Source organism: Oncorhynchus clarkii, chromosome 5, assembly GCF_045791955.1.
Source record: "Oncorhynchus clarkii lewisi isolate Uvic-CL-2024 chromosome 5, UVic_Ocla_1.0, whole genome shotgun sequence".
NCBI lineage: Eukaryota > Metazoa > Chordata > Actinopteri > Salmoniformes > Salmonidae > Oncorhynchus > Oncorhynchus clarkii.
In genome coordinates, this window is record NC_092151.1 from 20,395,185 (window position 1) to 20,421,450 (window position 26,266).

Sequence of the window (26,266 nt, forward strand, 5' to 3'; positions counted from 1 at the left end):
TAGTGAGGTGGGGCTTTGTTACTACAGTGATTAATGACAATATCCATCTGGACCTTTGCCACCTAGGACTTTATTGGTGACAGAACCTCAAATGGTATTTGCGTACTCTATCTACAACCTGTTTAGGTTGGTTGTCTGGTTTTAGTGAAGGGTGAAATATCAATCTGTGTCTTTCTTCCATCAGTTCAACAACTCAAACACTGGTTTGTTCACAATCCACACTGGCAAAGATGACATCAGGCTGATTCACAAAGTGGACTCATGGAATGGCCTGACCAAGGTGAGGTCACACAGCCATGTGCCTTCACCTTTACAGATTGGGCTGAGGGGCTGTTAGAAAAAGCATGGAGGAAAACTGATTTGGGCCTCTTGTAGAAGGACTCCATGGAAATCAATGGCAACTGTTATGGAGTGGACTATCCCTGCTAAATAATTAAATGAATCCAAAGTAATAAAGTTTGACTGCAGTGAAATCCTGAATAATTTCCTGCTCTAGGAAGAGCGCTCAATGGATGATAACACTCAGTCTCTCGCTTTCTCTAGTTGACCAATTGGAAGACTCCTCAGTGTAACATGATCAATGGTACAGCAGGACAAATGTGGCCTCCCTTCATGACTAAAGAATCTACACTGCCCTTCTACAGTCCTGACGCCTGCAGGTACACACACACACACACACATATACACACACACATACATACACACATACACACATATGTGTATGTATCTCAGCAAAAAAAGAAATGACCCTGTCTTTCAAAGATAATTAGTAAATATCCAAATAACTTCACAGATCTTCATTGTAAAGGGTTTAAACACTGTTTCGCATGCTTGTTCAATGAACCATAAACAATTAATGAACATGCACCTGTGGAACGGTCGTTAAGACACTAACAGCTTACAGACGCTAGGCAATTAAGGTCACAGTTAGGCCTCTTTAGTGTCCTACGTTTTCATTTCTACTGACTCTGAAAAACACCAAAAGATGCCCAGGGTCCCTGCTCATCTGCGTGGACGTGCCTTAGGCATGCTGCAAGAAGGCATGAGTACTGCAGATGTGGCCAGGGCAATAAATTGCAATCTCCGTACCGTGAGACACCTAAGACAGCGCTACAGGGTGGACAGCTGTGTAATACGTGTAACAACACCTGCACAGGATTGGTACATTCAAACATCACACCAGGTACAGGATGGCAACAACAACTGTTACACCAGGAAGACACAATCCCTCCATCAGTGCTCAGACTGTCCGCAATAGGCTGAGAGAGGCTAGACTGAGGGCTTGTAGGCCTGTTGTAAAGGCAGGTCCACACCAGACATCACCGGCAATGTCGCCTATGAGCACAAACCCACCGTCACTGGACCAGACAGGACTGGCAAAAAGTGCTCTTCACTGCCGCAGTTTTGTCTCACCAGGGGTGATGGTCGGATTCGCGTTTATCGTCAAAGGAATGAGCGTTCCACTGATGCCGGTACTCTGGAGCGGGATTGATTTGGAGGTCAATCATTCTCTGCGGCGGTGTCACAGCATCATCGGACTGAGCTTACTGTCGTTGCAGGCAAACTCAACGCTGTGCGTTACAGGGAAGACATCCTCCTCCCTCATGTGGTACCCTTCCTGCAGGCTCATCCTGACATGACCCTCCAGCATGACAATGCCACCACACACAGAACGAGCAGTATGGCTGAAGACAGGAATGTCAGTGTTCTGCCATGGCCAGCGACGAGCCCGGATCTCAAACCATTGAGCACGCCTGGGACCTGTTGGATGAGGGCTAGGGCCGTTCCTCCCAGGAATTTTCTGGAACTTGCAGGTGCCTTGGTGGAAGAGTGGGGGTAACATCTCACAGCAAGAACTGACAAATTTGGTGCAGTCCGTGAGGAGATTCACTGCAGTACTTAATGCATCTTGTGGCCACACCAGATACTGCCTGTTACTTTTGATTTTGACCCCCCCTTTGTTCAGGGACACATTATTCCATTTCTGTTAGTCACATGTCTGTGGTACTTGTTCAGTTTGTATGTTGAATCTTATGTTCATACAAATATTTACGCATGTTAAGTTTGCTGAAAATAAGCACAGTTGACAGTGAGAGGACGTATCTTTTTTTGCTGAGTTTATATATAGTGTGTCTCTCTCTCTCTCTCTCTCTAAAGATCTTTGGAGATGGTGTACCAGCGTGAGGGGATAATGGAGGGGATTCCTCTGTATCGTTACGTGGCACCTAAGACTCTGTTCGCTAATGGCTCAGACTACGCTCCCAACGAGGGATTCTGTCCCTGCAGACAGTCTGGCCTCCTCAACGTCAGCAGCTGCAGATCCAGTCAGTGCACACACGAGCGCACGCACACCCGGACGCATGCACATGATTTGTTAGGGCTGCAGGTAGCCTAGCGGTTAGCGTGTTGGTCCATTAAACAAAAGGTTGCTGGTTCGAATACCCGAGCTGCCAAGGTCAAATCTGTCTTTGAGAAAAGCACTAACCCGAATTTCCTTCAGGTGTGCTGTACTACTATGACTGTAAACCCATTTCCCTGCACCTATTTTTTCAAACACACAAGATACAGGCACACCTCCTGGGTGACGGTTATTATAATCCTTTTAATCATGACCCAGATACCTTGTCTGATAAACAGACTAGTGGAGGAGGTATGGCAAACGCACACAGAGGAGCCATGCTGCTGTGTGAACAGATGGAGAAGCACTTTGTAATGAAACATAATGCTGTCTCATGCCTCTTATGGTCCTAATCTAGCACCCCATAGAACATGCATCAATATATCATATACACTTGGGGCTGAATTGTAGCTTGAGAAATGCCCACATACTGTATAACCATTTTTTGTATAAATCATGCATTGATGTCGAGGGGAGATTTGAACAAAAGTTCAAATTCAGGAATCAACCGCTTGTCTCATAAGTACTTCTTACATAGGATATTAATTGTATTAATATTGTTTTCTAGACTCCCCAGTGTTTATCTCCCACCCGCACTTCTACAATGCTGACCCTGTCCTGCTGGACTATGTACAGGGACTTCAGCCTACTGAGGACCAACATGGACTCTTCATAGACATCCACCCTGTGAGTAATATTTGTGTATGTTTATTTGTGTGAGTACCAGTCAAAAGTAAGGACACACTCATTCCAGGGTTTTTCTTTATTTTATTATTTTCTACGTTGTGGACTAATAGTGAAGACATCAAAACTATGAAATAATACGTGGATGCATGTAGGAACCCCAAAAAGTGTTAAACAAATCAATATATATTTGAGGATCTTCAAAGTAGCCACTCTTTGCCTTGATGACAGCTTTGCACACTATTGGCATTCTCACAACCAGCTTCATGAGGTAGTCACCTGGAATGCATTTAAATTAACAGGTGTGCCTTGTATTGTGGATTTCTTTCTTTCCTTGATATGTTTGAGCCAATCAGTTGTTGTGACAAGTTATGGGTGGTATACAGAAGGATAGCCCAATTTGGTAAAATATTATGGCAAGAACAGCTGAAATAAGCAAAGAGAAATTACAGTCCATCATTCCTTTAAGACATGAAGGTCAGTCAATCCGGAAAGCTTCTTCAAGTGCAGTCGCAAAAACTATCAAGCGCTATGATGAAACTGTCTCTCATGAGGACCGCCACAGGAAAGGAAGACCCAGAGTTACCTCTGCTGCAGAGTATAAGTTCATTAGTTACCAGTCTCAGAAATTGCAGCCCAAATAAATGCTTCAGAGTTCAAGTAACAGACACATCTCAACATCGACTGTTTAGAGGAGACTGTGAATCAGACCTTCATGGTCGAATTGCTGCAAATAAAATGCTACTAAAGGACACCAATAAGAAGACTTGCTTGGGCAAAGAAACACGAGCAATGGACATTAGACCGTTGGAATTCTGTCTTTTGGTCTGAGATTAAAGATTTTTTGGTTCCAACCCCCATATCTTTGAGATGCAGAGTAGGTGAACGGATCGTCTCTGCATGTGTAGTACCCACCGTGAAGCATGGAGGATTAGGTGTGGGGGTGCTTAGCTGGTGACACTCTGGTTTATTTAGAATTCAAGGCACACTTAACCAGAATGGCTACCACAGCATTCTGCAGAGATACGCCATCCCATCTGGTTTGCGCTTAGTGGGAATATAATTTGTTTTTCAATAGGACAATGACCCAACACACCTCCAGGTTGTGTAAGGGCTATTTGACCAAGGAGCTTGATGGAGTGCTGCATCAGATAACCTGGCCCCCCGACCTCAACCCAATTGAGATGGTTTGGGATGAGTTGGACCGCAGAGTGAAGGAAAAGCAGCCAACAAGTGCTCAGTTTGTGGGAACTCCTTGAAGACTGTTGGAAAAGCATTCCAGGAGAAGCTGGTTGAGAGAATGTCAAGAGTGTGCAAAACTGTCAAGGCAAAGAGTGGCTACTTTGAAGAATCTCAAATATAAAATATTTTGATTTAACACTTTGTTTACCAAATGATTCTATATGTGTTCATAGTTTTGATGTCTTCACTACTACAATGTAAAAAAAATTAAAAAGCCCTTGAAAGAGTTGGTGTCCAAGCTTTCGACTGGTACTGTGTGTGTGTGTGTGTGAGTGAGAATCTGGAAATTATTCAGATGCCTTGACACACGTCTTGTTACAGCCTCTTTCAAAAATTTATAAAATGTTCCCCTCAATCTACACACAATACCCCAAAATAACAAAGAAATGTAAAAAAAAAAAAAAAAACTGTAATTAGCACATTTACATAAGTATTCAGAACCTTTACTCAGTACTTTGATGAAGTACCTTTGGGAGCGACTACAGCCATGAGTCTTCTTGGGTATGACGCTGCATGCTTGGCACAACTGTATTTTGGGGGTTTCTCCCATGTCTCTGCAGATCCTTTCTAGCTCTATCAGGTTGGATGGGGAGCATCGCTGCACAGCTATTTTCAGGTGTCTTCAGTGATGCTCTGGCTGGGCCACTATTCAGAGACTTGTCCCCGTAGCCACTCCTGCGTTGTCTTGGCTATGTGCTTCGGGTTGTTGTCCTGTTTGAAGGTGAACATTCACCCCCGTCTGGTGGCCTGGAGCAGGTATTCATCAAGGATCTCTGTACTTTGTTCATTCATCTTTCCCTTGATCCTGACTAGTCTCCCAGTCCTTGCCGCTGAAAAACATCCCCACAGCATGATGCTGCCACCACCATGTCTCACCATAGGGATGGTACCATGTTTCTTCCAGACGTGACACTTGCATTGTTTTTCATGGTCAGAGTCCTTTAGGTCCATTTTCTCAAACTCCAAGCGGGCTATCATGTGCCTTTTTTACTGAGGAGTGGCTTCCATCTGGCCACTCTACCATGAAGGCCTGATTGGTGGAGTGCTGCAGAGATGGTTGTCCTGGAAGGTTCTCTCATCTCCACAGAGGAGCTCTGTTGCTGACCAAGGCCCTTCTCCCCCGAATGTTCAGTTTGACCGGTCGGCCAGCTCTAGGAAGAGTCTTGGTGTTTCCAAACTTCTTCCATTTAAGTTGTATTTTTTTTTGTAATTGATTTAATTAGGCAGGTCAGTTAAGAACAAATTATTGGTTACAATGATGGCCTACCTCGACCAAACCCTAACCCGGACGACCCTGGGCAAATTGTGTGGCTGTTTATGATACAGCCTGGAATCTAACCATGGTCTGTACTGACGCCTCTAACACTGAGATGCAGTACCTTAGTCCGCTGCACCTCTTGGGAGCCCATGATGGAGGCCACTGTGTTCTTGGGGACCTTCAATGCTGCATAATTTTTTTGGTACCCTTCCCGAGATCTGTGCCTCCACAATCCTGTCTTGGAGCTCTACGGACAGTTCCTTTGACCTCATGGCTTGGTTTTTGCTCTGACATGCACTGTCTTCTCCCGGGTGGCGCAGTGGTCTAGGGCACTGCATTGCGCATCGCGCACCAGCGACTCCTGTGGCGGACTGGGCGCAGTGCACGCTAACCAAGGTCGCTAGGTGCACGGTGTTTCCTCCGACACATTGGTATGGCTGGCTTCCGGGTTGGATGCGCGCTGTGTTAAAAAGCAGTGCGGCTTGGCTGGGTTGTGTTTCGGAGGACTCATGGCTTTCGACCTTCGTCTCTCCTGAGCCCGTACGGGAGTTGTAGCGATGAGACAAGATGGTAATTACTAACAATTGGATACCATGAAATTGGGGAGAAAAAGGGGGTAAAAAAATAACTTTTTTTATATCAACTGTGGGGCCTGATATAGACAGGTGTGTACCTTTACAAATCATGTCCAATCAATTCAATTTACCGCAGGTGAACTCCAATCAAGTTGTAGAAACATCTCAAGGATGTTCAGTGGAAACAGGATTAACCTGAGCTCAATTTGAGTGTCATAGCAAAGGGTCTGAATCCTTATGTAGATAAGGTATTTGTTTTTTTTTCTATAAACTTGTTTTCGCTTTGTCATTGTGTGGGGTAATGTGCGTAGATTGAGTTTTTTTTTTTCTTTAATCCATTTTAGAACAATGCTGTAACCTAACACAGTGGAAAAAGTCAAGGGGTCTGAATACTTTTTGACTGCACTGTACATCTCTATAATGGGGCAATAATGTTTCAGGCTGCTTGGAAGCGCCCTGCCTGTCGGGCATAAGTAGCCTTGTCAATTAACATTTTATTTGACCTTTTTGACACTAAATGGGAACTGGAGCAAAGAATTAGCCGTTTTGAAACCTGTGTGGGTGTGTGTGACAATATGAGCACATCCGTTAACTCCAGTCATTAATACGTTAAAGGTCTGATTCTGCCAAAACTTTGTTTTCATCTTATCATTAGAAGTAGTGTCATGGTCAAAAACATACCCATCATAAACTATGGTATGTACAGAACATAAATTTACCCAGTACCTCGGTTTGCCCAATATGTCATTATCTATATTTATCTGGTAGAAACTGGTATTGCCGACCAACTTTTTCTCTCTGTTTATATCACCCAGAGAGGCAGTAAAAGTGATGCCGCTTCGTCCTTAACACAATCAATATAGATAACACATCTAATCTGACAGCTGTAGGGCCGTATGGAATGTCAAGCATGCATACATGCTGTCCTAGTGGCCATCACCTAACCCATAAAAACAGAGTGCTTAGCCTTAACAGTTTCTTACAATTATCTGTCCTCTGGACTGGGGGAAATTGGTCTTAGACATTCACATGAAGACTCAGGACTGAGTCAGGAAGACGTTTGTATCCGCTCTCACTGTTTGCTGCAAACCATAGAGATGATCTTGTTCAGCTGTAATCACAGAAAGCTTGTTTTAAAAGACACTTGGAGATGCTAACGCAGGGGTAGACTAGATTCAGCCGCTGGCTGTTTTTATTGGAGAGAGAGGATAATCTGGAGGCCGGAACATAATTATTTGTACACTGTAAATTGACCACAACTAAGCCCCTAAAGAGATTGTATTTGAAAATACAATCAGTTCATACCTTGATTTATATTGAGACGCCCCCATGTAGGTCTTTATTTTATTTGTGGGAGTAATTGGAAAATATTTTCTAAATTAAACTAATTTTTAGTCTAATTCCTTTTACCAAGCCTGTTGCTGACCTCTGAGCTAACGGATGTGAGAGCAGATATCTTTAAAAAAAAAAGATGAAATTGTCCAGCTCCTGTGCCAAGTTGTCTGTACTGTATGTGAACTCTGAACTGTACACTTTTCATAGTACAGTCAGAGGAGGAGTTGGAATTGGTATGAAGCTAATAAGGCCTTGCTGTAAAACTTTAACAACATGAGTTGGTCTGTCGGACTAAGGGTGAAAACCGTTAGTGACCAGGGTAGCTGGGGTCCTAGATTATACAGAGGGCTTTGCTGTGGCAGCGGTGTGTAAATGTCATATATAGATGGCAGCTCTGTCCTCCTTTGCGGTCTTCACTAGGCTTTGTATTGTGGTCACACACAGGTTTTGGGGTGATTTAACGAAGTGTCTGACTGTACCCAACTACCTCCGATATTAGCAGCCAAAAGTCTAGTCCGTGTAATCTGGGCACCCAGAACCAAAACATGCATGCTGATGGTAGTCTTTCGAGTCTTCACCTCCCATCTCCTTGCTTCATTCTGAGCCATATTAGAGAAGGTCTAAGACCACCTTCTCCAATGTGTTTTGAGGAGCTAAGGAGAGAGGATGTGTGGAATTGCAGAAAGATGAAGTGACAAACAGCCTATGCCATTGTGACCTATAGCGTTAAGCTAATTATAATTGCAGTAGTGATTATTATTTTGATATGGGTATGAATGTTATGATACTGGTGGTATGATGCCTGTATGGTACCACTAAAATGGATTATGTAAGCTAAGATGTGAGGGTATTGGTGTGACTGGTGCGTTTGGCTGTCCTGTACTGTTTGTCAATACCATATAACAATATTGGTACAATTTTATAATGTGGCTACAGGTGATGCGATGTGGCTACAGATAAGGCCATGTGTGCCTGAGCTGCTAGTATTTTGACCCTTTATTTGACCCAATAGATGTGGGGTAATGGTACATAGTGGGATAAGATTAGCTTATTGCGGTCTAAGAAAGAACCACACTTGTTTTAGGTAACGCTCTCACCCACACCCATTCTAAAGGCATGGTAGACACACAGATTGCTATAAGCCTTTCCCAGAAATTGGTTAATTGACCAGTCTTGGTGTAGCAGTAAGGGGGAAAAACCAGAACAGGGCTTGTACCAGTGACGTTTTGGATCTAGGGCTGTTGAGATGAACTTACCACCACACCAGCAGTTATGAGTCATTACTGCAGTAAAATTCTATATGACCTGAGTCATCATGATCTCCTTTTACGCACTCTGGACATGCCTTAGTAGTAGCCTACCCAACCTGCTAACAATCATCAGGTTGCTAATGGCCTGGTACTCCGGGCTCTATTTAAACAATATGGCACGAGGGGGTGTGATATATGGCCAATATACCATGGCTAAGGGCTGTTCTTATGCACAATGCAGCACAGAGAGCCTGAATACAGCACTTAGCTGTTGTATATTGGTCATATACCACAAACCCCTGAGGTGCCTTATTGCTATTATAAACTGGTTACCAACGTAATCAGAACAGTAAAAATAAATGTCCCATCAAACACTTATCGAAACGGTATGTGTTTATTAAACTCACCTCACTGTGATTGATCCATTTGAAGAAAGAAGTTCAACGATAGGTTGAAACTGAGTGGACATGGTCGTTGCGGATGTTGTGTCAAAGCTTAACACAACAAAATGGACAGTGCTTTCTAAGGTGATTCATTCAAAACACCCATATGCATATTTAATGCTTGTGCATAAGCATAGGCTTATATGAGCCCAAGCCTGATCTATTAAAACATTTAAATGATTGTGCCATTATACAATACATAGCCAACCATTATACACATGGCAGAAAAACCTAAATCAGTATTTTTGTAACATTTTTGGTACATAATTGGTCTAACATAGGCTAAACCCGAATTTGTTTAACTTATAGGTGAATTTGTTTTAGATTTTGAATAGCCTAATAATAGGGCTTTTTTTTCCATAAGTAGGACTGACACATTAACTTTAGCTATAGAATATCTCACTACTGTTTCCTTCTCCTCTCCTTAATTCCTTTCTCCACTGTGCAGAGAGGGGCTGTCAACAGTTTAAATATGTTTTGTTGTGAAAACATGTTACTATTGGTGTTCCTGAACAGATTTAACTTGGTTTCCCAAATGAAGTACTGGGTAGTTTGGGTGGAATATCACCTGTGGCACAGCGACATTACCAGAGTAGCCTACCCAACATGAGTGGAAAACGAAAGTGGCCTCCAGTCGCTATTCCAGTGCACACGGATGTCGTCTTTTTTGTCTTGCCCATTTGATAATGGCCATTTGAAATCTGAACTAAAGACTAGATTAAGTTGAGGGTAGTCTGATGGGTGAAAATATGATGACTTGATGAGAGCGCAGTGTGTGCAGCCTGTGGAAAGGAACGGAGCCTATAGTGCTTCATGTTGCCCATGCTGCCTTTTTGATTTCTAAGGCATTTGAAGTTTTGTATCATTGTCAACTAAAGTTGTCAAAACGCAATCTAGCGTGTGACCCTTTTTAACATGGGCACTTCATATGGGGAAAAATCTTAATATTATTCAGCTAAGTTCAATTTTATAGTCTTCTTACTATAAAATAATGGCATATTTTACGCATATCTTGTCTGCTAAATGAACAAGCCTATGGCATTGCTCATAGCCACATACAGTAGGCTAACTCCTATTCAGTTCTTCTGAAATACATTTTATTCATACCACTTTCTTTAGACCGGCTTAATAAAAAGCATGAGCTTGTGCACATCCAGATCATTATTTAGTGTAGAGGTGCTGACTTATGGCGAGTACTATAAAAACAAAGTTGCAAATGAACTCCCAGTAATTTCTTGGGTAGCCAATAAATGACTGAGTTAATACATATGGAGTGTGCCACTCTCTTTAGACCTGCCTGAAATAAGGAGTTTATTGTAATGGTGTATTTAAAAAAAAAAAAATAATAATTTAACCTTTATTTAACTAGGCAAGTCGGTTAAGAACAAATTCTTATTTTCAATGACGGCCTAGGAACAGCGGGTTAACTGCCTGTTCAGGGGCAGAACGACAAATTTGTACCTTGTCAGCTCTGGGATTTTGACTTGCAACCTTTCAGTTACTAGTCCAACGCTCTAACCACTAGGCTACCCTGCCGCCCCGTATATTCAAACAATTTTAGACCTTTTAAAAATGTAATGTTCCATAGGTGTGCATCAGAGGCTTTTATGATGCTTGTATGAGTGAAGCATGGTGATGCTAAACATGTATGTTAATTTCACGGTCAATTACCGTGAGACCAGCAGGCTTTTGCATAACAATAACCACCTGGTAAAATGTCATGACTGCCACAGCCCTATCCAGGGATAGTGCAGTGGTGCACAACCTCCTGTGCCATTAACTCTGTCCTCTTGGTATCTTTAATAGAGGATGTGGAAGTTTCCTTTCACACAGGTAGGCTTCTTTAGTCAATAAAGTGAAGACATGACTCATAACTGCTGCTGTAACAATTGGCAGGCAGTGGTAGCAGACTGGGACAGTTGAGCCCTGCAGAGCTCAAGGAGGAAGGATCCCCGATGTGGGATTAACCATCTGGGGTTAGATCCCAGCATGAGTCCTTGCGGTCCCCAAGGTCCATCCAGCTCTCCTAGAACTGTTTCCTAGCCAGAACTGTCTGAACAGAACCAGATCAGAATAGTAGAACTCTATCGGGGCGGCAGGGTAGCCTAGTGGTTAGAGCGTTGGACTAGTAACCGGAAGTGTTTGACAAGGTACAAATCTGTCGTTCTGCCCCTGAACAGGCAGTTAACCCACTGTTCCCAGGCCGTCATTGAAAATAAGAATTTGTTCTTAACTGACTTGCCTGGTTAAATAAAGGTAAAATAAATAAATAAAATAAAAAATCCTCAAATGAGCCAAGTGTTTCTCTCTGTGTCTAGGAACGGTTGTGTTAGTGTGTTTGTGGAATACGTGTGTGTGCAGGAGGAAGGGTGTATGACTGAGTGTGTGCATGGCATTTGCATGTAACTTCAAGGAGTAGACAGATTAAGCCTATTTCTGGATTAAAAAAAAAATGGAAAGGATATTTTAAGCATGCTGTTTAGTCCAGGACTAGGTTCAATCTGTCTGGCAAACCGTCCCCAACAGCCTCTACGCAGAGTCATGAGCTTGCACCCCCACCCCACCCTTTTTTTGTTTCTCGCTAACGGAATTCGAAACGTTAAGGTAATATTTTGACAACTTGTATGAACAGAGTTGCTGATCTGTCAAAAACATATTGTCTGTGGTTTAACTGTGTAGTCTAGTTTAACACTTCAGTCTTTGACCTCACCTGACAGACCCCGACTATCTAATCTCCAGTTTTGATAATGACAGTCGGTTTTCACTCATCTATTGATGAATGTAACCTACAGATCTGTACTGAAATGTTCGCTAATGGACCCAGTAGATAATGTTGATTTGTCAGTCTTATGAATCTAGGCAGTAAAATGTTATTGTGACAAAGGTTGGGAGATCAATCTTATTGACAAGTCCCATGTTATCCAGTAACTTGGTGTGATATGGCACAGGCAGGTATTGATGTTTCAGATGGGGTGAAAAACAACTCTCATGGCTTGTGACCGTATGCACGGTGTCTGCTTGGGCAGCTAATACTTTCACCTCAAGTGAAGTCACTAACGATCTGCCATGACACTGATGTGCCTCTTAATAACAATGGTTGTTTCTCAAACCTATGTGTTGGGATGCACATGAATCATTTCAAATGCACTTTTCACACAATAAATCAATAACACCAGCTAGTGTTTCTAGCTAGGACCCCATCTTTAGCGGTCTTTGACGCTGAGCAGGGTTGGTCCTTGTCAGTCCCTGGATAGTAGGATAGATGTTGCTGGAAATGGTGTTGGAGGGTCAGTTCTCTGGTTTAATATTATTTTTTTTATTTTATTTTGAATTTTTACCCCTTTTTCTCCCCAATTTCGTGGTATCCAATTGTTGTAGTAGCTACTATCTTGTCTCATCGCTACAACTCCCGTACGGGCTCGGGAGAGACGAAGGTTGAATGTCATGCGTCCTCCGATACACAACCCAACCAGCCGCACTGCTTCTTAACACAGCGCGCATCCAACCCGGAAGCCAGCCGCACCAATGTGTTGGAGGCTACACCGTGCACCCGGCAACCTTGGTTAGCGCGCACTGCGCCCGGCCCGCCACAGGAGTCGCTGGTGCGCGATGAGACAAGGACATCCCTACCGACCAAGCCCTCCCTAACCCGGACGACGCTAGGCCAATTGTGCGTCGCCCCACGGACCTCCCGGTCGCGGCCGGTTACGACAGAGCCTGGGCGCGAACCCAGGGACTCTGATGGCACAGCCACCCGGGAGGCCCTTGGTTAAAAAAATAAATAAATATCCAAATGCCCCAGGACAGTGATTGGGGACATTGTCCTGTGTAGGGTGCCATCTTTCGGCTGGGACATTAAATGGGTGTCCTGACTCTGTGGTCACTAAAGATCCCATGGTACTTATCGTAAGAGTAGGGGTGTTAACCCTGGTGTCCTGACTAAATTCCCAATCTGGCCCTCATGCAATCATGGACACCTAATCATCCCCAACTTCCAATTGGATCATTCATCCCCTGTAACTATTCTCCTGGTCATTGCTGTAAAATGAGATTGTGTTCTCAGTAAACTTACTTGGTAAAAGGAGGGATAAATAAGCAAGTTCCCCTCTATTTTGGAATTCCTTCCTTTAGAAGCATATAAACAGCTGTCTGTCTGACTGCGTCTCTATCCTGTGTATGTTTTTATGTGTTCTGCTTACACACAAACTTGTAACTTATGTACTGTAGATTGTGGGGAAATATTTACTGCGTGAAGAGGAATGCAACACTGACATTTCCACGGGGGGGGGGAGACTCTCACTCTGTATGCAGGCCTATACAGTATGTTTATTCCTCCGTTTGAAACTAGGGAACTCCACACACATTGCTGTAAGACTGGGGACAAAAAGCGTTTTTGTTAGGCAAATGTTTTCATTGTTTCTCAGTATATTTTATAACGACTAAGCCCGCTAACAGACAAGTCCTAGTTGATTGTGTGTGGGACCGATGCTCAGACTGTTCAGGGGGTATTTTTGAGCTGTGTGTGTAAGTCCCTTGAGTATTAATTTAGCTAGGTGTGATCCTGTTTTTGACAAAGTACAGACTTTAAGCGGCTTGGCTTGGAAAGCAAAGCGATTGTCAAGTAGATTTAGTTGTTTTGTGCCACAAACTGTGTGTTTGGACAACAAGGGAGTGGAATGACATTACCCTGAGAAGAGAAACGAGTAAGACAAGATGTTTGGTTCGAGCTCTCTCACTAAGCTTAACGACTGGTTCTTCAACTGAGGCCAAAGAGCCCTTGTCCAAATGTTTAATCTATTTCAATTAGTCTCCGTATTTAGTGCACTCAGTACAGACCACTTGTTTGTCATTAGATGTCTAGGGAACATATTTCATGCTCTTCCGCCAACAACCCAACATTGTTTACTTGCTTGCTGTGGCAAGTATTTCCCCATTTGACTTATTAAAGCTGTAAATAAGCAGTTTATTCATTTCTCTCTCTGCAGGAGACTGGTGTACCTCTGAATGTGTCTATTCGTCTGCAGCTCAACTTGTATATGAAGAAAGTGTCTGGGATCACGTAAGGATAACCCCTATCCAGGGCCACTAACTTTTGTCCACCAGCCACTGGCAGTTAGATGCGAATCTACCAGCCTCTCAGATTTAAAAAAAAAATATTGTAGTTGCCCTTTAATTTTTAATTGCACACCTTGCAATGGACTGTTGATTGGGAAGGGGGATACCTGGTCAGTTACACAACTGAATGCATTCAACTGAAATGTGTCTTCCAGAGAGGTAGGGGGGTGCCTTAATCCATGTCCGGGGGGGTGCCTTAATCCATGTCCGGGGGGGTGCCTTAATCCATGTCCGGGGGGGGTGCCTTAATCCATGTCCGGGGGGGGGCCTTAATCCATATCCGGGGGGGGGGGTGCCTTAATCCATGTCCGGGGGGGGGGGGGTGCCTTAATCCATGTCCGGGGGGGGGGGGCCTTAATCCATGTCCGGGGGGGGGGGTGCCTTAATCCATGTCCGGGGGGGGGGGGGGGGGTGCCTTAATCCATGTCCGGGGGGGGGGGGGGGTGCCTTAATCCATGTCCGGGGGGGGGGGGTGCCTTAATCCATGTCCGGGGGGGGGGGGGGGTGCCTTAATCCATGTCCGGGGGGGGGGGTGCCTTAATCCATGTCCGGGGGGGGTGCCTTAATCCATGTCCGGGGGGGGGGTGCCTTAATCCATGTCCGGGGGGGGGGGGGGGGGGTGCCTTAATCCATGTCCAGGGTGCCCGGGAGCAGTTGCTGGGGTGTTAACGCTTTTGTTCAAGGGCAGAACGGCAGATTTATCCACCTTGCCCACTCGGGATTCGAACCAACGCCCTTTCAGTTACTGGCCCAATGCCCTTAACCGCTAGGCTCCCTGCCACCCTAGTATGCTAGGCGCCATGCGATGGCAGAGTTTGCAAAACAAATGCCCAGCCAATTGATACATCATGATTAATTCAGAAGGTTTTAGAAATGACTGTTTCGGCATTGCTAACTGGCTACAGAGACACTTAACCAGGTAGTAACGTTACACAGGCGTTCTCATGCCGTAATGTCTTCAGAAAGTTGTAAGAAATGGCCTACCAATCACTGCATTATTTACTATTCTTTACATGTGGGTTTTGGATTTCCCAAGTGCTCTGTGTGACAACTGCTAGACATTCTGCCTGCCAATGCTAAAATCTACCTGCATTTGGTCGGGTGGAGGGTGTTCATTTTAGGACCTACCCCTCAACCTCTCTGATCTATAACCCCTATCTGACGCCCAACCCATCACTCCACATTTCAACGTGTACATGTCATATAAGGACATTCCCTGACCTTTAACCTCAAAGGCATTAAGGTGGAGGGTCCCGTTCAATCTGGTAGTTTCTGATGGGAGAAGAACTGTCTTCCTCTGCTGTGACCGTTGCATGCATTTGTGTGTATAACTGACGGTTTGTGTTCGTCTGGAGCAGGGAAACGGGGAAGATCTCTGAGGTGATGATGCCCATGATGTGGTTTGAGGAGGTGACTGATTAGACACTTACTGGGTTCTTACCCCCTAACCTGCTGTATACCCCATACCATCTCTCCTCCCATAACACTTTCCACCCCTAACCTCCGGGCTCAGACATTACTCATCCTAATGTTTCTGTATTACTTAATTCCATTATTTTACTTTTAGATTTGTGTGAATTGTTAGATACTACTGCACTAGGAACACAAGCTTTTCGCTACACTCTCTGCCCCAACCTGCTGTATACCCCATACCCATCTCTCCACCATAACATTCTATATTCCTCACCCATAACCCTAGCATATATACGTATCCCTAACTCTTTCTACACCCCCATAAATCTGTCCACTCATATTCTCTCCCCCTGTGGTAGAATGGTTATATCGACGGTGAAATCCTGACGACGTTCCACACTAACCTGGTGCTATTGCCAATGGTGATGGTGTACATGCAGTACTGTTTCATAGTCCTGGGCCTGGCCACCGTACTGGGGGTTGTACTACTATACTACAGGAACAAGGTAAGGCCTCTACACTGCATGTGCATGGAGGGATGGATGGGAGAGTGTGTTTGTTCACAAACTGGATGTGGTACAAGTGGTTGTGAGAGAGGAGAGAAATAACATGCTCATTCTTTGGTTTGCATGGCATGCGTACTAACCAATGTGACCCTCTGACAATCCTGAGCAGCTCTCCACTACCCATCAGAGAACAGAGACTCTTCCCACAGCCTCCCATAACAAACCAACACACTGGTGCTCCCCCCTCTCCACCAGTAGGGGTGCACATCACAGCAAACAGAGTTCATATGAAGTTTGTAGTTCACTGACTGAGTAGCTCAGTAGATTGTGTTCAGTGATCTATACTGTACAGAGCAGAGGTGCCACTTTGGGACGAGGTCACACCCCCACTGCCTGTCTCTCGTTAAAATAATCAGAGATTTCCCCTAATATAGCTGACACTACATTAGCCAGTTAATTTGATAAACACGTGGACATAACTCTTAATGGTCCAGTTTATTCAATGAGGTATAATGCCCATTTCAAGTTTATTTTCCTTTTGGAAATGTGGTTCTTGTTTTGGAGAATTTAAGCAAAAATGAGTTGTGTACACACTCACTGCACTAGTGAGATCACGTCATGTGGTTTGTATGCGGCCTTACAGTAGCTGAGCACACTTCTACTGGCTGGACTAGCTGCGTAGGCTTTAGATGCATCACACCTGAATCACACCTGTGTATGGACAGTCTAGATGCTGAAACACAATGTTCCCTAAGGACAGTGGACTGTACTGATAAGTTTGTGACGAGCGTTATGACTGTTGTGAATGTTGCAGGGAATCAGTTGGCCTGTTTGTTTTCCCACAGGCGTCGTTGAAAAAATATCAGCCTACAGTGATCCAGAACCATGGGGTTGGTCCACATGTTAAACTGTTCCCAATCACTCCTGAAAACATGCCTCTATCATATCAAGCAGAAGAATGTGATGGCAATATGAATATAAAATAATAAAATCATGATTTACCCTGACAGATTCTGATCTGCCTTGATTTGATTATAACAGTCCATTAGGAAGGGTGGCCAATTCTGGTCCTGGGGGACTGATGTGCAGGCTTCTGTTACAACCCAGCTCTAAAACGCATGTTAAACTATAGGGGTCATGATCTTTAATCTGGACCAGAATGATTTATAGTCTCTAGAACTAGACTAAAGATATATTGGTCAGATTGAAGAATGACTGTAGTATTAGCTGAACCAGCTGTGTGGAAGCTGGTTTGGAGTAAAAGCCTGCACACACTGGCCTTCTGGGACCAGAGTTCTCCTGATCAGTAAGAGAAAGATGTCTATAGATCACGTCCAGCCTGTTTGTTACTGTATGAAGCTGATCAATCAGGTCGATCAGAGGGACAATCCAAATGTTACGATTGATTGGTCAAGATTGTCTGTATGAGGTGTCATTAACCAATTGCATTAACACTGGATGTCTTGCATGCCACGCCCACAGTCATCTGTTTTCAAACTGCATGAACACACTCATAAAAACGCACACACACTGCATGAACACACACTGACTCAACACAAATTACCCAATGGCTGAGAAACTAAATACTGGGCCATGTTCAGTACAAAAACAATGTGGAATGTTGCAGATAGAAAAGCCATGACTAGAGCTGAATGGATTACGTATTCTATATACCAGTGAGGTATGTATATTCTACATTGTACATTTCTATCTGAACGTTGGCCAACGTTTTCCTGCTGAACATGGCCCTGCGCTTTTTGTCTGTCACGTTATAATCGACCACCTGACAGCAAATAAGGTTGCTCAGTAGCTGCTCTGATTGGCTGATTTAGTGAAGGGCTGGTTATCTTTTAGGCATCTGTTAAAGACACCGTAAACAGCGCAGATGCCCTCAAACAACAGACGGACAAATGTATCGTGAATGACACAGGTTGGTTTCAGGCCCACACACACACACAGCCGCTTATGTCCAAGGTGTACACATGCTCAGCCTCTTATGTCCTAAGTTTACACACACACACACACACATCATTGAGGACTTACACAATAGGCATCACACTCACCTATATTATTTTACCAACATCTCTATCATTTTAAAACACCATTTTCTCATCCACTGCTCTTGTGCCATGTTTCATAAGACCAAGTTATCGCTGCCTGTGGTTTGAGTGTGGGTTTTGGAAGTGTCAAGTTGAAAGATCTAAGCATGGTTGAGCAAGAACTCCCAACAGCCCAAAGTTAACACGCAGCAGACTGCTATTGCTGGATGAACAATGTTTTAGGTGATCTGTTGACAGGATGTTGTGATTTTCATGTGACCCTTTTTAAGCACTGTCACTGACAGGTGAAATTGACTGCATCTGACATGAGACTGTTTGTCTGTTTAGTTGCATGTCTGACGAGTAGTGGTGCAACAGATCACAAAACTCACGGATCGGATCACGGTTTTGAGTCACGGATCGAATCACGGTTTTGAGTCACGGATCGGATCATTTTTCGGATCATCAAAAAATAAGGGAGATAATATAACTTTGCTTTCCATTTATGACTTAAAGCAAGGAACTTTTACATGTTTTAAATCAAATATTCAATACTCAATTGTTAAATGAAAGTGCAATATGAGGCATTATACCTTCTTCCTTTGAACAATAGTGAATGAAAAAATTGCCTGTGTCCACATCAAAAAAAGAAAGCAAAGTAGACCTGAGCTTAACTTTTAAAATCATTTTTCAAAAAGATGAGGATGTCTACATTGTCTGGGAGAGGGTAGACTTCTTTGCAGTTACTATGTCCCCTGCTGTGGAGAACACCCCTCTCGCTAGGAATTGAAGTGCCAGGTAGCATCTTGCCATCATGGCAATGTGAGGGTATTTACACTCATTCCTTTCCACTATGTCAGTGGATCACCATCCAGTGGAATGCCGCTTGCTGCCTTGTAGGATTCCACATCCTCTTTGATGGTGTTGGCAAACGTCTTGCCTGTGTCCTTGCTCGCAAAGGTCTTCCCAAAAAGCTCCTTCATGGTCAAATTATTTTGTGGAGGAGATGCCTCCTGAGTCTGCTCCTGTCGGCTCTGTGGCTTGACCCTGCAGAAAAAATGACTTATTTTCATTTTTCTTTGAACTATAATTGTGGCAATAACATTTAATAAAAGCCACAATTATTCCAAATCAAATGGATGATTCTAATAGACTAAGATTAGACTACAGTATATTTATTATTTAAGTAATTCACTCTTACATTTAAACAAAAATGTGATCTCACCACTGAGGTACTTTATGTCCTCCGGTGCAGGGCAGGGTCTAGGTGAGACAGGGACTTGAACCAGTAGATCTATGAAGGTAGTCCTGTACATTAGGGGGTATCTGGGGTTCAGGTCCTCTTTTTTTTATTTTTTTTTATTTCACCTTTTATTTAACCAGGTAGGCAAGTTGAGAACAAGTTCTCATTTACAATTGAGACCTGGCCAAGATAAAGCAAAGCAGTTCGACACATACAACAACAGAGTTACACATGGAGGAAATCAAACACAGTCAATAATACTGTAGAAAAAATAAGTCTATATACAATGTGAGCAAATGAGGTGAGAAGGGAGGTAAAGGCAAAAAAAAGGCCATGGTGGCAAAGTAAATACAATTTAGCTAGTAAAACACTGGAATGGTAGATTTGCAATGGAAGAATGGGCAAAGTAGAAATAAAAATAATGGGGTGCAAAGGAGCAAAATAAAGAAAATAAAATAAATACAGTAGGGAAAGAGGTAGTTGTTTGGGCTAAATTATAGGTGGGCTATGTACAGGGGCAGTAATCTGTGAGCTGATCTGACAGCTGGTGCTTAAAGCTAGTGAGGGAGATAAGTGTTTCCAGTTTCAGAGATTTTTGTAGTTCGTTCCAGTCATTGGCAGCAGAGAACTGGAAGGAGAGGCGGCCAAGAAATAATTGGTTTTGGGGGTGACCAGAGAGATATACCTGCTGGAGCGTGTGCTACAGGTGGGTGATGCTATGGTGACCAGTGAGCTGAGATAAGGAGGGACTTTACCTAGCAGGATCTTGTAGATGACTTGGAGCCAGTGAGTTTGGCGACGAGTATGAAGCGAGGGCCAGCCAACGAGAGCGTACAGGTCGCAATGGTGGGTAGTGTATGGGGCTTTGGTGACAAAACGGATGGCACTGTGATAGACTGCATCCAATTTGTTGAGTAGGGTTTTGGAGGCTATTTTGTAAATGACGTCGAGGATTGGTAGAATGGTCAGTTTTGTTTGTTTGGCAGCATGAATGAAGGATGCTTTGTTGTGAAATAGGATGCCAATTCTAGATTTAACTTTGGATTGGAGATGTTTGATGTGGGTCTGGAAGGAGAGTTTACAGTCTAACCCACATATGTCAGAGTCAAGGCCCGCGGGCCACATCCGGCCCGCAAGAAGGTTTTTTACGGCCCCTGGGATGATCTTGATTTATTATTAGAACCGGCCCGCAGCAAGCCGGCAGCCCGCAGATCTTTTACACGCACCAATACTACATTTCCCACAATGCAAAGGTGACGCACCGAGCAGTAGGCTGCTTCATTTCAATATTTATTGGCACAGCAGTCGTCAGCATCACAGTAAAATTAACTTTCAGATACCCATCAAAAATGGCAAAACGGAAGGTGGATACTGAGAACCGGGGGTTTCAAACAAGGTGGGAGTCGGAGTATATGTTCACGAAGGTAGCTGGAAAACCTGTGTGTCTTCTGTGTGGAGAAAGTGTGGCGGTACTGAAAGAGTATAATCTGAGACGACATTATAAAACGAAACACGCGGACACACACGCGGACGCAACTGTCAAGGCCAGTTTTATTTTGGCAGAAGAGATCGCTAAATCAGCCCGGCCATTTACGGAGGGGGATTTCATCAAAAACTGCATGATTAAAGTTTGTGACGAAGTTTGCCCAGAAAAAAGGCAACTCTTTTTAAATGTGAGTCTGAGCAGAAACACCATTGCCGAGAGAGTAGACCAGTTGTCCATCAATCTAAAAGAGCAGCTTGTGAAAAAGGGAAAAGATTTTATTGCATATTCCTTGGCTGTGGATGAGAGCACCGACATTTCTGACATTGCCCAGTTGTCAATTTTCATCCGCGGAGTGGACTCCAACCTAAGCGTGACAGAGGAGTTTTTGGCTTTACGTCCTATGCATGGCACAACTACGGGGCATGATTTGTATGAAGAGGTGTCAAGATGTGTAAATGAGATGGAGCTGCCTTGGGAAAAACTCGTGGGTTTGACAACCGACGGAGCACCTGCGATGTGTGGACACAGGAGCGGACTGGTGGCAAAGATACGGGAAAAGATGCAAGAGGAAAACGCGACAGGTGAGCTGACAGCTTATCATTGTATCATACACCAGGAAGCGTTGTGCGGTAAAGCCTTGAAAATGGAGCATGTAATGAGCATCATCACGCGCACAGTTAACTTTATCAGAGCCAAAGGTTTGAATCACCGCCAGTTCAAGGCATTTCTGACGGAGTTAGAAACGGAGCATGGTGATTTGCCTTATCACACAGAGGTGCGATGGCTAAGCCAGGGAAAGGTGCTTCAAAGATGTTTCGAGCTTCGTGAGGAGATTTGTCTGTTCTTGGACAGCAAAGGGAAAGACACAACACAACTCCGAGACGAAATGTTTCTGTGTGAAATGGCTTTTCTGTGTGACATTACGAGTCATCTGAATGCAATAAACTTGCAGCTGCAGGGTCGGGATCGTGTCATCTCTGATATGTACAGTACAGTGAAGGCATTTAAAACCAAACTGACTCTGTGGGAGACGCAGATGCGGAAAGAAAATTTGAGCCACTTTCCCAGCTGCCAGACCATGAAAGAGAAGCTCTCTACCAGTGCGTTCCCGAGCACACAGTTGGCTGATAAAATAGGTATGCTTGCCGCTGACTTTCGACGCCGATTTGCTGACTTTGAAGCACAAAAAAGCAGGTTGGAACTGCTCGGTAACCCATTTGCTGTTGACGTGGAAAGCTCACCACCAAACCTCCAAACGGAGTTGATTGACCTCCAATGCAATGATGCACTGAGGGCAAAATATGCGGCAGTGGGTGCTGCGGAGTTCGCCCGTTTCCTCCCCGGCACAATGCCCCAGCTGCGCATCCAGGCTGCTCAAACGTTGTCTATGTTTGGCAGCACATACCTGTGTGAACAACTGTTTTCTTTGATGAACCTGAACAAAACATCACACAGAAGTCGACTTACTGCTGAACACCTCCACTCAATTCTGAGGATTTCTTCAGCTCAGAGCCTTACCCCGAACATTGATGAACTTGTGGAAAAGATGGGACACCACCAAGTATCACCCTCAACCTCAAACAAGTGAACATTACTGTGCAATCACATATTTAGAGTTTTTACTCAGTTCAAGTTTAAAAGTTAAAATTTAATATTTGTTTTCACTGCATGTTACTTCTCCTTAAACAAAGTGTTGTTTTTGATTAATAGATTTTTGCACTTTATTTTTTTGTATTTCAATCCAATTATATTTTAAAAATATTTCAGTTGAGTGGATGATAGAAAATTGCTATTATTGTTTTTTCTTTGAAGTAAATTTAGCCCACTTTTGCTAAAATAGAAAATATAGTCTACTGATGGTGCCTTGAATACCGGTTTCTTTCATTTAATGTTCATGTTATGGGGATATTTATATAAAGGAAATTTGTCTTTTGTGTCTGTTGAAAATTAAAGATTACTGACAGAGCCATAAGAAAATATTGCTTTATTTATCTGATCATATTGTAATATATTTGTTAGGTTTTCAGTAGGTTCAATTAGGTTCACTAGACTATATGCGTCATTTAAAAATGTTTCAATGAACATTCGAACAGTCCGGCCCTCGTCTTGTAGCTGATTTTTTTATTTGGCCCTCCGTCCATTTGACTTTGACACCCCTGGTCTAACCAGACACCTAGGTATTTGTAGTTGTCCACGTATTCTAAGTCAGAGCCGTCCAGAGTAGTGATGTTGGACAGGCGGGCAGGTGCAGGCAGCGATCGGTTGAAGAGCATGCATTTAGTTTTACTTGTATTTAAGAGCAATTGGAGGCCATGGAAGGAGAGTCGTATGGCATTGAAGCTTGCCTGGAGGGTTGTTAATAAGGTGGCCAGAAGTATACAGAATGGTGTCGTCTGCGTAGAGGTGGATCAGAGACTCACCAGCAGCAAGAGCGACATCATTGATGTATACAGAGAAGAGTCGGTCCAAGAATTGAAACCTGTGGCACCCCCATAGAGACTGCCAGAGGTCCGGACAACAGACCCTCCGATTTGACACACTGAACTCTATCAGAGAAGTAGTTGGTGAACCAGGCGAGGCAATCATTTGAGAAACCAAGGCTGTCGAGTCTGCCGATGTGGTGATTGACAGAGTCGAAAGCCTTGGCCAGATCAATGAATACGGCTGCACAGTAATGTTTCTTATCGATGGTGGTTAAGATATAGTTTAGGACCTTTAGGTGCACCCATGACCAGCTCTGAAACCAGATTGCAGAGCATGGTGAGATTCGAAATGGTCGGTAATCTGTTTGTTGACTTGGCTTTCGAAGACCTTTAGAAAGGCAGGGTAGGATAAATATAGGTCTGTAGCAGTTTGGGTCAAGAGTGTCCCCCCCTTTGAAGAGGGGGATGACTGCAGCTGCTTTCCAATCTTTGGGAATCTCAGACGACACGAAAGAGAGGTTGAACAGGCTAGTAATAGGGGTGGCAACAATTTCGGCAGGTAATTTTAGAAAGAAAGGGTCCAGATTTTGCAGCTCTTTCAGAATATCAGCTGACTGGATTTGGGAGAAGGAGAAATGGGGAAGGCTTGGGCGAGTTGCTGTGGGGGGTGCAGTGCTGTTGACCGGGGTAGAGGTAGCCAGGTGGAAAGCATGGCCAGACGTAGAAAAATGCTTATTGAAATTCTCAATTATAGTGGATTTATCAGTGGTGAGTGTTTCCTATCTTCAGTGCAGTGGGCAGCTGGGAGGAGGTGTTCTTATTCTCCATGGACTTTACACTGTCCCAAAACTTTTTGAGTTAGTGTTGCAGTAAGCAAATTTCTGCTTGAAAAAGCTAGCCTTGGCTTTTCTAACTGCCTGTGTATATTGGTTTCTAGCTTCCCTGAAAAGCTGCATTTCACGGGGGCTGTTCGATGCTAATGCAGAATGCCATAGGATGTTTTTGTGTTGGTTAAGGGCAGTCGGGTCTGGGGAGAACCAAGGGCTATATCTGTTCCTGGTTCTAAATTTCTTGAATTGGGCATGCTTATTTAAGATGGTTAGGAAGGCATTTTTTTAAATAACCAGGCATCCTCTACTGACCCGATCAGATCAATGGCAGCCTCTAATGGCAGCCTTGACATCTCTAGTGATGGTGCTGTCTTCCTCACTTGGGGCCATGGATTGTAGAATCCTTGTTTTCAGAGGTAGGATCATGGACACATTAGGTTCTCAATGTTTATACCCCAATTTAATGACTGTCTGCAACAAGGATTTGTAAGATACTGGTTGGAATGAAAACAGACAGAGGCCCAGTCCACAATAGTCAAATGTTTATTCACGGGAACGTTCTGGCGTGCACAGTACAAAGACCTTAATTTTATAGTGACACACATACTTCCACACAAAACATTAGTTATCATACGCCCACACTGTCCTGCTACCCAGCCGACATAGAGAAAGACCCTGGGAAGTTCTCAGTGCCCCAGCTAAGGTCGGCACTGAATCTTGCACAGTTAGTCAAGACACTAGATATATTGTCACCAAAACATTAATTCTGACTACGAACTACACTCTCAGATATAATTCTGACTAAATCACACACAGCATTAAAATAGTCTAATGATTCTAATCAGTGCTCAATAGGGTTGTAACTGTTTTGAGGTTTGATCACCCAGAGGACCTCAGCCACCTTTACCACCTTCACATCATCAGACAAGGTGAAGATGTTTGTTTTTCCAGGGTCTTGTCTGTCAGTGCAGAGTATACAGTTGCCTGCTGCTCAAGATAGAGCTCCAACATGTCATAAGTGGAGTTCCATCTTGTTGTGACATGGTGTATGAGCTTGTGGGTTGTTAGCTGTAGCATTTCCTGCTTGGTCTTAAGAACATCCAGCGGCCGTTGTGCTTCGGTGGAAAAAGGAAACCACCTTCCTGATCCTCCCACGGAGGCGGTCAATCTGGTTCACTGAGATTCCCTTTTGAGATGCTAAATTGATCAAGTGCAAAGCAAGCTATCTGTGGCCCCAGTCCAGCCTCTATCACTGCATTTACTTGGTTATGGCATTATCTGTGGTGGTTGGGATATTGCTATTGGGCCTCTCTAGCTTCCACTCTGCTACTGCTCCTAGCACTACCTGCACCAGATTTGTGCCTGTGTGACTCTCATAGAGGGGGTGGGTCTGTAGCCCTGGACTTCACATCTCCCCCTCTGTGGTGTTGTGAGCAGTCAGTCACGTAGCTTTCCGTTGCCCTGGAGGTCCACTCCTCTGTGGTGTTGTGAGCAGTCAGTCACATAGCTTTCCGTTGCCCTGGAGGTCCACTCCTCTGGTGTAGTGAGCAGTCACAGTCACGTAGCTTTCCGTTGCCCTGGAGGTCCACTCCTCTGTGGTGTTGTGAGCAGTCACAGTCACGTAGCTTTCCGTTGCCCTGGAGGTCCACTCGTCCGTGGTGTAGTGAGCAGTCAGTCACGTAGCTTTCCGTTGCCCTGGAGGTCCACTCCTCTGGTGTTGTGAGCAGTCAGTCACGTAGCTTTCCGTTGCCCTGGAGGTCCACTCCTCTGTGGTGTTGTGAGCAGTCAGTCTCGTAGCTTTCTGTTACCCTGGAGGTCCACTCCTCTGTGGTGTTGTGAGCAGTCAGTCACGTAGCTTTCTGTTACCCTGGAGGTCCACTCCTCTGTGGTGTTGTGAGCAGTCAGTCACGTAGCTTTCTGTTACCCTGGAGGTCCACTCCTCTGTGGTGTTGTGAACAGTCAGTCACGTAGCTTTCTGTTGCCCTGGAGGTCCACTCCTCTGTGGTGTTGTGAGCAGTCACAGTCA

The 26,266-nt window shown here is 44.2% G+C and overlaps 1 protein-coding gene across 1 annotated transcript in view; it reads left to right on the top strand.

Annotated features, from left to right (window-relative positions):
- The window catches only part of LOC139408500 (scavenger receptor class B member 1-like), a 44,478-nt gene that overhangs the window by 15,889 nt on the left and 2,323 nt on the right, over positions 1-26,266 (top strand). The window contains exons 5-12 of the mRNA XM_071152470.1: positions 185-280; positions 544-659; positions 2,158-2,324; positions 2,967-3,085; positions 14,171-14,244; positions 15,659-15,710; positions 16,073-16,219; positions 18,074-18,149. Of these exons, the coding sequence (XP_071008571.1) occupies positions 185-280; positions 544-659; positions 2,158-2,324; positions 2,967-3,085; positions 14,171-14,244; positions 15,659-15,710; positions 16,073-16,219; positions 18,074-18,149 (847 nt within the window). The remainder of the gene's footprint in view (positions 1-184; positions 281-543; positions 660-2,157; positions 2,325-2,966; positions 3,086-14,170; positions 14,245-15,658; positions 15,711-16,072; positions 16,220-18,073; positions 18,150-26,266) is intronic.